The 13,339-nt window shown below is 40.5% G+C and overlaps 1 protein-coding gene across 1 annotated transcript in view; it reads right to left on the reverse strand.

Annotated features, from left to right (window-relative positions):
- ATP12A (ATPase H+/K+ transporting non-gastric alpha2 subunit) overlaps window positions 1-13,339 on the reverse strand; it is a 534,499-nt gene that overhangs the window by 291,966 nt on the left and 229,194 nt on the right. Inside the window, exon 12 of the mRNA XM_044081130.1 lies at window positions 11,170-11,362. Within this exon, the coding sequence (XP_043937065.1) occupies window positions 11,170-11,362 (193 nt within the window). The remainder of the gene's footprint in view (window positions 1-11,169; window positions 11,363-13,339) is intronic.

Raw genomic sequence — 13,339 nt, forward strand, 5'->3', positions numbered from 1 at the left:
GAATGTTGCCCAAAGGGCAGAGGCAGACTGCAGAATCAAGGGTTTCGAAGTCCTTTTACTGATTAGCCCTTTCAATGCTCCTGATGGGTTGCCTGACTGACTCTGGAGGCAGTCAGGGGAGCTTATTGCCACACCCTCACACTTGACTAACCATCACTCATGATTTAGGTGCAGAAGATAATTGCCAGGGGTTATATTATTGCCCTTGCTTTAGCTCTGAGAAAAAAAAGAATCCCTAAAGTTTCATCCAGTCAGAGGGAACTGGCTGCAGCAGAAACAGTAAAGCTGCTGGAAAATCAAGTCATCCAGGAGGACCCAACAGCCCAGTGAGAATCCAGAATCTATTTAAGGTTTTTTTTTTTGGTTCCCAAAAGGGTTGGAGACATCATGGTTATTCTGGACCTAAGCCAAGTCAACCGATTTGTGAAAGAGACAAAGTTCCAGGTGGTCATGATGCAGTCCATTCCTCCTCTTCTGAGGAAATAGATTACTGGATGTGTTTGATAGCTCTGTAGGATGCCTACTATAATATGCAGTCTGGGAAATATATCTGCTTCTGGCTGGGAACTAGTCAGTTTCAATTTAAGATGCTATCTTTTGACAATAGTCCCTAGGGTTTTTACTGAATGCATGGTAGTAGTCACAGTGTATAAATGGCTGAAAGAGTTCCAGGTGTTCCTGTACTTGGATGACTGACTTTTCACCGCATCCACCAGGGATCTACTTATACAGTGCAAGGACTTCTTGTTCCAGCTAGCTCTTTACTTGGGAATAATGATCAATCTAACTAAAAGCCAGCTGACACCATCAAAGACAATAAAGTTCATAGGGTGTCAACTAGATTCACATTCACAAATTGCCAGGCTTCCAGAATCAATAGCCCTATTCCTAGGTCATATAACTTCCATGGTCATGTTACATCCAAATCCTCTGGCAAGACCTGCAACTTCACAGAGTATAATATTTCTGCCACTTCAAATTCAAGTCATTTAAATCTCATACTAAAATCTTTTAGAAATATAATTCTCTCTTAGATGTTAAAATCTGGTATGAATCTATAATTCCTTTCAGTATTGCTAAAAACTTTTTTAATAAAACACATAGTCACATATTTGCTGTTTGGGAAACCAAGAATTTTGTCTGTTGGCAACATTGTTTTAATTATGGTGGGAGGCTGGCATAATGGTTAAGGTGTTTACCTTTCAGACACAAGGTGTAGGTTTTGATTCTCACAGGGGGTAATTGGCTAGGCTTAAAATGGCCCACAAGGGCAGTTAGTCTAGTACTAATCTATGAACCTATGATCTGAAAGCTAAAGATGCTTAACAATGTATTATAGAATTTGACTTAAACTCCCAGGATTGGCTACTATTGCAAAGTTTGGAAACACGCACTCAGGAACTCACTCACACTTTAAAGAAAATCCCAAATTAATACAAATTATTTATGAAATTATATAAAACAGCTCAAAATTGATGATTTAATTTCTAAACTTTGCAAAATGTTTATTGATTACAAAATACATTTAAATTCTAAATTCTAGAATCATATCCTCTTGGGTCATGCCTCCCATCTTACCTCAGAGAATAAATCTCAAATAATATTCTCTATCAAGCATACTTCTTGGACTCACCACTGGCATATATTTACATTTTCAGGCTTGTTGGCTGTTGGTGAAGCACCCTCCAAGAGGAAAAAACGCTGAGAGAAGAAGGGAGCCACTTTTGAGATTTTAAGTATTTTTTCTCTGTTTATTTGCTAAGTTTTTCTGCATAGCTGCCTAGCTTGAGCATTTTCTGGCTTGTTAAACTTGATTTCTGTATTAGTAGCTGTATTTAGAGCACAACCAAAAGCTGTTTGCCGAATTTCCTGTTTGCACTTAATTTTAAATCGTTTTTTTCTTAAAACTTGCATATTTTCTGTCCTTGACCTAGCACTCTTGTGTGGGGTCATTTACTGCACTGTTATAACTTGATATTACTTGTGAACCTCTGCTATCTCTGTAAAAACAACAACAAAAAAATCTTGCTTTTTCCCACTTTTCTGAGAGTTAAAAAAGTTCAGTTACAGGCTTGCTGTTCCTGAACTGTTTGAAAGTTTCTGTGAGGCCATTTTTGCTTGGGCTGAGGGAGGGTCTCTCTGTTGATCAGTGGCAGTGACTAACATTGAGCAGCTTCCCTGTCCCCCGCAGAGGTGGTTACTGGCTTGAAACTGTAGTTTTATTGGCCACTAGGGTTCATTTCCATAACTCCTTCATCTTCCTCTCTTAAAACCTAGTTGCCTCGTGGTTTGGGTGTCTTTTCAGGCTTGTTGGCTGTTGGTGAAGCACCCTCCAAGAGGAAAAACGCTGAGAGAAGAAGGGAGCCACTTTTGAGATTTTAAGTATTTTTTTCTCTGTTTATTTGCTAAGTTTTTCTGCATAGCTGCCTAGCTTGAGCATTTTCTGGCTTGTTAAACTTGATTTCTGTATTAGTAGCTGTATTTAGAGCACAACCAAAAGCTGTTTGCTGAATTTCCTGTTTGCACTTAATTTTAAATCGTTTTTTTTCTTAAAACTTGCATATTTTCTGTCCTTGACCTAGCACTCTTGTGTGGGGTCATTTACTGCACTGTTATAACTTGATATTACTTGTGAACCTCTGCTATCTCTGTAAAAAACAAACAAAAAAAAAATCTTGCTTTTTCCCACTTTTCTGAGAGTTAAAAAAGTTCAGTTACAGGCTTGCTGTTCCTGAACTGTTTGAAAGTTTCTGTGAGGCCATTTTTGCTTGGGCTGAAGGAGGGTCTCTCTGTTGATCAGTGGCAGTGAATAACATTGAGCAGCTTCCCTGCCCCCTGTAGAGGTGGTTACTGACTTGAAACTGTAGTTTTATTGTCCCTTTTGGGTCTATTCCTGCTTCTTTCCAGCCCCTGCTATCAAGCACACTTTAATGTGCTTTAGCGAGTTGCCACTAGAGCAGCATCGGGCAGCGCCGGTTAAACAAGGTTAAACTCTTTCTGGCTCCAGAAAGTCTGTTCTTCAATTTTTCCCTTAGAACTGCTCTGTTAGGAACCTAAACAGTTTACACCTACACTAAAAAGTGCAGCACTTGTTCCAAATAGCTTTTTCTTCTCAAAAAGCTCAGCACTTGTCTTATAAGCATATCCCTTGTCTTATAAGCATTCTCTTTGCAGGTCAAGCACTCCTATATTATACAAATCTCTCACTAGCAAAACCCCCAGTGCCCACTTCCCTGCTAAGCCCACTACTTTTCTGTCTCATACCAACTCATAATTCTTTCTAGCATGTCGAAGGGTCAGATGCTGACGTCCTCTCCTGCCCAGTTGGTGAATCTGGGAATTCTGAGACAATGTTACAATTGCCTCATGTACACGGACAACCCTCTCCTCCTCCCACGTAACACTAACACTTGTGAGAGATGCAGCTATTTAGCCAGACTGGAGGCTGAGCTCTCTCAACTCAGGACTGGCAAGACCAGGCAGGAGGAGAAGGCAACTACACACACCACAATGCCAGTCTCACATAACTCAACCACACCACTGAATCAAACACATAAACACACTAAGACATACTCGGAGGCTCTGAGTAAAAATTTACCTAAACAGCAGAGGCCTCCAAAGCAGACACCCAAGCAACTGCAAACTCAATACACCACACAAACAACACATAAACACCAAAATCAGTGTGCAAAGCAGTCACTGCCCTTAAGGCCAAATACAACACCAAACATACTTGTCATAGGTGACTCCATAGTCAGACACACTGACGTCCCGCTCACCAGACTGAGTAAGGAGAAGGTCACAGTAAGCTGCCTGTCAGGCGCTAGAATCCGCCACATAACGCAAGCACTCAGGTCTCTCAACAGCAGGTACAAGTACGACTCAGTCATTGTCCACGCTGGTGTCAACGACCTGAGTCCTTGGACTACATGAAAGGAGACATTGAGGAGCTCTCTGATTATGTAGCCCAGGCAGGTATGACCCTGACCTTGAGCAGTATCCTACCTTCACCTAGAATGATGCCACAATACAGTGATAAGATGATCAGCTTTAATAATTGGCTTAAATTCTGGTGTAATTCAAAGGGGATCAATGTCTGTCTGCCTGGGATGACATGCTGGACAAGCCACGCTGCTTCAAGGGATGGCTTGTACCTGTCACCCTAGGCTTCGGATATTGGCAAAGGCTCTTGCCACCCCATAGTGCCTTTTTAGGCAAGGCTCAAATTCTAAACCTACCACCCTAGAACACAAAAAGGAAAAACTAAGGGTAATGCTGCTCAATGCCAGAAGTCTCAATCTCAAGATGCCGAGGCCCTTCTCAGTATGGAGAACATCGATGTCTGTCCTGTGACAGAAACCTGGTTCAAGGCTCCTGAGAGCACCCCAGCACTATCAGGTTTCACCTCATATCATGCGTTCCGGCCCCAAAATCCGGACAACACCAAGAAAGGAGGGGGGGGTGTCCATATTCATAAAGGACACCCCACCTCACAATGCATCGGAGACCATCCAGGTGCAATTAACCATAGGCAAGACTGCTCTGCAATTTGTAGCATGTTACAGGCCACCCTCTCAAACTCAGGAACCTCACATGGCCTTCCTGAAAACATTGGAGGGGATAAATGTATCTCCAAACACCATCATACTAGGTGACTTCAACTACCCTAATATAGACTGGGAACACTACTCAAGCCCAAACACTCTAGCCCAAAGGTTCCTGGAGTTCATAAACTCAAATGCCAAGGAACAACTAGTCACCATCCCCACAAGAGGAGAAAACATACTTGATCTCATCATCACAAACATGGGATTACAATGTTCAACACTGGAAGTATACCCCTCACTGGTGAGATCAGATCATAAACTAATCTCGTTGGAGGTCCTCATCCTGCCCCCACCTGAAATAAAAAAGACCACAGTGAAAAACTTCTCAAAAGCCGACTTCACACTTCTAAAAACAAGTGTGGTCTCCTTTAAGGCCCCTGAGCCAGTGGTAAACATTACTCAAACCGCTGAATCACTTACAAATGCCTTCTACCAGCACCTACAGGACTGCATGGATCAGGCAATCCCAAACAAAACTAAGACTCTTTGTACCAAAGGCAAGCGTCCAGTCTGGTGGACCCCAGCCATAAACAAGCTCTACAACAAAAGGAGGAAGCTACTACAAGATAGAGCAAAATCCTTGAAAGGTAAGACACCTTTGATCATTATAAGTAAAAACTAAGAGCTCTCATAAAATCATCCAAGGCAAATTTTGAGAGAAAAATCACCAAGGACTCAAAAGACAAGCATAAGGCCTTCTTTAGCTATGTTAGAAACCTAGGAGGAAACTCCCAGATATGCTCAGAATTAGTTCAAAATGATGTGAAGATTACTGAACCTACACACATTGCCAACATACTGGCTGACAGGTTCAGTGCAAACTTCTCCCCTCCCCAAAAGGAGAGATATCTCTACGAAAGGATTGTAGCCCATCAAACATCTCCAACGCCCAGGTGAAAACTGCTCTCTCCAAAGCAAAACACAGCATCCATGGGACCGGATGGTGTCCCCGGCTGTGTGCTCCACGAACTCGATGAGGAATTAAACCAGTTAGGACAGCTGTTTAATCTTAGCCTCACCTCAGGATCAAGGAGTGGCGCATGGCGACTGTGGTCCCACTTCACAAGGGCGGTGCCTTCACCGACCCTGGAAATTACCATCCCATTAGCTTGACAAGCCTTATCTGCAAAGCCATGGAGAGGATCATAATGGAACTCATAAATAAAGACATAGGGAACTTGCAGACTTTGGATCCAACCCAGTTTGGCTTTGTCAAAGGCAGATCATGCCTTTTAAACTTGGTTGACTTTTTCGAGACAGTCACCAAGGCCATTGATGAGGAAAGGCAGTCCATACAGCCTACCTTGACCTGGCAAAGGCCTTCGACACAATACCCCACTCAGGTATCATCGAAAAACTCATCAGCTTGAATGTAAACCCATACATCACAAGATGGGTTGCAAACTGGCTAAGTGACAGAACCCACAGGGTCAGAGTTGCTGGAGCCATGTCAGACTCAAAGCCTGTCACAAGTGGTGTCCCACAGGGCTCAGTCCTGGGTCCACTCTTGTTCGGCATCTACTTTTCTGAAGTACAAGCAAACGCAGGAGGGTTGTGGCTGACAAAGTTTGCAGATGACTGCAAACTGGGCGCCATAGTCGAAAACACATCTGACACAGATATCCTTCAGAAGGGCCTCACAGAAACGGATAACTGGTGCCAGAGCCATGGCCTAAAGTTAAATGCCAAGAAATGCATAGTCATACCCTTCGGGAAAAACAAGGTTACCCCTAGCTACCATATAGGTGGCAATCCACTGAGCACAGAAGAAGTCATCAGGGATCTGGGGACCCAGGTTGACAGTAGCCTTTCGTTTGACTCTCATGTTGCTAAAGTAGTTAGGAAAACCTTCTACATTGCCCACCTGATCATGAAGGGATTCACATCTAGATCAAGGGAGGTCATCGTCCACCTGTACTCATCACTCATTAGACCTATGATTGAGTACAATGCCCCATTCGGAATGTATCTGAGCAGACACCTGCAGCAGCTGGAAAGGCCCCAAGAGTTCCGCACCAAAAGGATAAAGGGTCGCAAAATATGTCTTATGCTGCCCGACTGAAAGAACTCCAGCTCTATTCAGTCTCATACCGCTTGCTCAGAGGTGACCTGTGCCTGACATATAAGGCCATGTCAAACCCAGATTTGATGAATATGCTTCACCTCAAAAATCTAGATCCCTCAGAACCACAAGGGCGGAGACTTAAACCTTGACACGGTTATTAATAGAACGTGCTGGAGGGACAGATTCATCACCCAGAGACTCCCTGTGCTGTGGAACAAAATCCCGGTACATGTGAGGCAGAGCACCTCGCTGGCCTTGTTCAAGAGGAATCTTGACCAATGGATGGGAGATCGCAGATATACCCCAGGGATTACTTCAGTGTCACTGCTTGACAGAGGCACAGCAAAATAATAGGCATAGTTTTATTCAAACTAAAGGGGTGGCGAAAGCCAAATAACTATGGGCTAGGCTTATAAATGCCCTTGGGCAGATAGCCTAGTATGAACCTATGAACCTATGAACCTATGGAAATTTTTACATAGACCCTTTTAACTCCAAATAAAATAGCTGAATTAAATGGAAATAACAAAATATTGTGTTTGAGATGTTTGCCAGAATGAAAAGCTGATTGGCTACATACTTTCTTTGACTGTTCCTCCTTGAAATTATTTTGGTGCCACATAGATGATTTTTTAAAAGTCTTATTTTCTGTTACTTTTTCATTACCCATGTTTTTAATTTTATTTAATGTAAATAATGGATGTGATCTGAACATTTTTAATTTTCTCTTATGGACACTTGCAAGTCTAAGGAAATGTATTGCTAAAAATTGAGAACAACCACACTGTCATCTTTTGAAGATTTTCTATCCTTCCTAAACAAACAGCATTTAGAAATACTAAAGTAAAAGAACAAAGGATTCATCCCATTCTATTCACTAATAATCCTTGGACAAAAGTGATATATTTTATTGAATTTTATCAACAGAATGCTGCCTCTGATGATTAAAGAACTAAAGGAAGAGGAAAATGAAATGATTCTGAAATAAAGATTTTTTTTTGTTTTTCTTTCTTTTTTTTGGCAGTATAACACTGTTATTTGCTGTTCTCAGGTCTTTGTATATGTTGTATATAGTTTAAGTTTATTCCTCATTTGCAATTTCATTTTTTTATCTTTATCTTTATCATTATACTACTATTATGTTTGAATATTCATTACTTGATTTTTTTTTTTTTTAAGAACAATAAAGTTTCTTTGAACAAATGATCTAGCACGACTGATCCTACATTTGCTAGGGTCGGTGGCTGCATCTGTCATGTTAGTACCTCATGCAAGATTTTAAATGAAAGTTCTGCAGTGGACACTATCTGTTCAATGGTCAATGTTGCATTATCCCCTTCGGTTCCCATTCCCAGTATTCCTCACATCAGTTTGCTGGAACAATGTTAGTTGGTTGTTGATCACCCAATAGTCACAGGAGGTTGAATTTTCACTCACCCACCCTAACAGCCACTGTGACCACAGATGCTTCCTTTCTGGGGTATGAGGGCATTATGAAGGAAGATGATTCATGGCACATGGTCAATGACAAAGGTCAGGCTTCATATCAATATCTTGGAGATGAGGGCAGTCCTTCTAGTGTTGCAGACATTCCAGGATTCTCACTCCAATGGTGTGATATCCATTCAGATGGACAGTATGGCAGTGGCCTAGTATATCAACAAGCAAGGTGTAACCCATTCATAACCATTATGCCAGAAAGTCATGAGAGTGTGGCAGTGGGTAACGTCTCTCCAATGCTTTCTGATGGTAATGCACATTCTGGGAACTTCCAATGCTTGACAGACAAACTGAACATGTCCATTCATCTGCCTCATGAATGGTCTCTCAATCAGTCAGTGGCAATGATGATTTTCAGTTGCTGGGGTCACCTTTGCTGTGATCATTTTGCATCACATCTGAACACCAAATGTAGCAGCGTCTTTGCTCTGCTTCTCTCAGAGGGGTAGTCACTGAGGGATGCTGTAGTACACAACTGGCCCCTGCATCTCATGTATGTATTTCCACTCTTTCCACTTATAACCAAATTTCTTCAGAAAGCCTTGGCGTGCAAGGCAAAAGTGATTCTCACTGCTCCCTTTTGGCACCAGCAGGTACAGTTCCCTTTACTGTGACCTCATGTGAAACACTCTCCTTGGGTGTTGGATCCATGTCCAGACCTTCTAATACACCTGTCTTGTCAGCCTAGCCAAGACATAAAGACCCTGAAATTGTCCGCATGGTTCATCTAGTTACAATGATGGCTAGAGATGCCAGGCTTTCTACTTCAGTTATACATCTTTTGTCTTCATCACAGAAACCTAGAACTAGGACAGCTTATATTAGCAAATAGAAGAGATTTGCTATATGGGCTTCCTATAAAGGTTTAGATCCTTTTTCATCACCATTACCATCTGTCTTAGACTTCTTGGTAGGCTTGTTTCCAAAAGGTGCTGTCTTCTCAAACATGAAAGTACAATTAAGAGCCATATCCAACTTTCATTCTGGTCAAAACCAAACCGCTATTGCCTCTTTGAAAATTTCCAAACCCTTTTTGAAGGGAACTTTCCTTTTCATACCTCCAGTCAGAGATCAATTTACTCTATGAGATATTGCTGTGATGCTTCAAGCCTTAACTAGGTCTTTCTTGGAGCCAACATCCTTAGCAGAACTAAATTTAATGTCTTGGAAAATGACTAATGATTCTCGGGAAGTGAGAAGAAGTGAGCAAAGTGCATGCCATTTATATAGGAGTAACGTGCCTTCAGTATGAGTACCATTGCTGGTAAAAGGTCATTATCCTTTAAAGGGAACAGAAATTTCTTTGGGAAAATGGTCAGGCTAACACAACACAGAAGGTGGATGATCACCATTGTGATGATTTACTATCACAGTGACCCTGCCTTTAATTTTGGGCCTTCATACACCCCTCCCCATTATTTTTGTTTTTATCTCTGATTGTTCAGTAAATAAGCTGAGCGCTATGAATGTTCTTAAGTTTGTCAGATATATTTGGATTATTCATCATAAAATTTGTGATTTTCTGGTCATTTGTAGAGGGCTGCAGTTACAAAATAATGACAGACATTTAAGTTTCAGACTTCATATCCTTCAGAAAATAAATGTTATGCAAACCTGTTATTCTATTAACTCTCCAAGTATGCAAGAGCAATATTTAAATCTGTCCCTGATTTGGGGTTTTGTTTTCACAAATATTTTAGGCTTTGCCCCTGATTCTTTCACTAAGAAGTTGAGAGAGTGTTTTTGTGTTTTATTTACATATATTTTATTTCTTCATAAGAGTCAGGCATCTGATATTTACATAGAAAAAATAATGATAATTGCTGCGGCTCTTCATAGAGGAAAATAAACTACAGGTTGTTTATTATTCTGGCTTTGCAGGATTAAAATGATTTGTGTGAAGCAACTTGGAATACTTTAATGTATAAATATCAACTGTGTGGTTAGTGGTCCCAAGAACCACAGCTTAATTTGATTATTTATTCCTTAGTTATTACGCTGCTGTCTTGGTCAGTTATATTGTGTTCACCAGATGGAGGAAAAAGCAAAGTTAAAGAGTTATTTAGGCCATCATTGGGCCAAAAATTTGCAAACGTTTGCAAAAAAACCCCTCTGAAATGCATCTCATAACATCTGGAAAATCCAGTGCCTTCTGGAGACCTATCTGCTGCCAGACCTCTAGCTTAATTAATTGATCTTTTTCCCTCATGTATATTACAGTGCTGTGTGGCTCAGTTAGTGTGTTGAAAAGAGGCTGAAGAGTAGGACAAATGTGAGACAAGATAGAAAACAATAGTCTTGATGATGTTGGAGAGACTGTGATTGGGGAACCAGTGAGGTAGATGCATTGGGGAATGTATGTGTGGGGAGAGCAGTGGAAAGCAGGGGAAGGGTGACTTGTAGCCCTTTGCTTAGGATGCCAGTTCACACGAAGATGTCCATAATACTGTGAGCATTGTAAAACATTTATTTACACATATGTATGTGCAGTACAGTGAGATAAAATTGCTGCCAACAAAATGTAAATCTCCAGTATATTGTACAGTAGACATTCCAGCATTTTAATGGAAACTGAGCAATCATGGCAAAAATGCAAAATGGCAATATTTAATAAAAAAGAGATCTTTTTAAATTCTCTGTTATGTAATTGCAGTAAGCATTTCTCTTCCTTAGGTACTGGTAAGATTTGCCCAAAGATGTCATGATCTGCCCTATAACATAGGCAGTGTACTTGTCACCCATGGAGTAATGTAAAATACTCATCCACATAAAGGCACTATTGGTTAAACATACAGTCTGTTCTACTGCAGACATTCAATGTTGTAGATATGTGATGTACTTGAAGTGTATGTATAGGTTATTTATATTCATACGTTTAGTGATAATGTGCTAATGTTATTGCATGTCATCATGAATGACATTACAAGTAACACAGACCCCTTATTTTCATGCTGTTAGCACCTAAAACAAACTTAATAAAGGAAAGCTTTATCTCACCTAGAACTCTCTCTCCCAGACTTCCTAGCTGCATATAGGCAGTCTGAAAGCTTTCTTTCATTTCGTCATCAAGTGGTCTCTCCTTTCCACCAATCATAATGGTGCTGCAGCGATCAAGAATCCTTTCAGGGGCTCCTTTCATTACCAGCAAGAAGCGTTTATCATTGGTATCTTCAGTATCATGAATGGAAAGCTGTCAGAAAATAATTAATCTTTTCAGTTACTGTTTATTCCATTTTCAAGGTCACTATTAAAATATATGTACAATACTATGTCTCTTCTAGTAGAAAAGCCTGTGTGGTATGGGCAGCATGTCATATTTTAATGGTAAATGACAGATGATTACAATGTCCACAGAACTGTTTGCATTTTTGTAGTAATTATTTTCATTTTTAATTGTACTAGTACAACCAATGTTTTTCAAAAATCTGCATGCTGAGAACAAAGAAAAAGATAAAGGAAGAACATGTTGACAACATAAAGCACACTCACCCACACATAAATACACACGCGCACACACACACACACACACATATATTTATATATATATATATATATATATATATATATATATATATATATATATATACAGGCAGGTAAGAGCCTGGCATTGAGCAGCATTCTAACTTCACCAAGGGTAATGCTGCAATATAGGCAAAAAATAACTTCAATAATTGGCATAGTTTTTGGTGTCATTCAAAGGGGTCCAATATTTATCAGCCTGGGACGATATGATTGAAAGACCACACTGATTCATGCTGGGTCCTCTTCTGTTTGTCATTTACTTTTCTGAAGTAAAAGCTAATACCAAAGGGCTCTGGCTGATTAAGTTTGCAGATGACTGTAAGCTAGAAATAGTCATTGAATCCCCAAATGACTTAACCATCCTGCAGGAATGTTTGCCCATATAAATAACTAGTGCCAAAATCATGAACTGAAACTAAATGCCAAAAAATGCATTACTGTATCTTATGGGAAGTCATCTACCCTGAGGAACTGTCACACTGACAATATGCTCCTAAGAGTTGACCCAATTGCTCAGAATTTGGAAACGTATGTAGACAGTGACCTAACTTTTCACCAATATGTGCCCACTATTGTAAGAAAATCCTTCTATGCTGCACAGATGATAAACAAAGGTATTGTGTCTAGCTCTGTGAATGTCACTGTCCCCCTTTAATCTGCCCTCATTAGGCCAGTCAATTGAATATAATGCCTATTTTGGCATGTATCTGTCCAGACACATGCAAGAACTGGGACACCCACAGAGATACCTTACTAAAAAGATACAAGGCCTAAGCAGCATGCCCTGCATGGACTGACTCAAAGCCCCATCACTATACTTTGCATGCTAAGGAATGCTAAGAGGTGACCTATGTTTGGCATACAAGGCATCCTCTGACCAATTATTGATGGACTGATTGCACATAAGCAAGTCAAACAACATCAGAAATACTTGGTCTAAGGATCTAAATCTCTTCTGCAACATCAACAGAATAGTTTGGATGGACAAGTATATCATACAGAGGATACTGATGGTGTGGAACAGACTCCCTATCTACATTTAAGTGCAACTTAGATCTATGGATGGGAAGCAGAACATTTTCCCCAGGACTGTCCCCTGTACTACTGATGGACACAAGCAGCTTTCAAATGCTTTGTCCCATGCATGGGTCTCCTCAAATTATCTATGGTATGATCCCAGTTATGCTCATTAGATAAATAATTATCAACCATGCAATGGGTAAAGCCAATCTATAACCAAACGAGAGGTTATTTCCAGCACAAAAATCGAAACTGGCTAGGCTTAAAATGCCCCTTCAAGGGCAGCTAGTCTAGTACTTATTGTTGAACCAATAAAACATGACATGAAATGCTGATATTTGGGTTTTACTTTTTTTAATCTGAAATTTGTGTGGCCTTGATATCAATGTTAAAAAGAAATTATGTTGTGTGACACTCCTCCACCGCACTACATGGGGGCTTTTATTAACATGTGCTAACCCTAATCCTGTCCCTAACACCGGCTATACACCTTACCTTAGATAAACTCCTTTAATAACACTATAACTACAAAAGACACTCAGACTCTCAAAACATATGGTAGCAGACACACACACACACACACACACACACACACACACACACACACACACACACACACACACAC

The sequence above is a fragment of the Protopterus annectens genome, chromosome 8.part0 (assembly GCF_019279795.1).
Source record: "Protopterus annectens isolate FY-2018-M chromosome 8.part0, PAN1.0, whole genome shotgun sequence".
Lineage (NCBI taxonomy): Eukaryota > Metazoa > Chordata > Ceratodontiformes > Protopteridae > Protopterus > Protopterus annectens.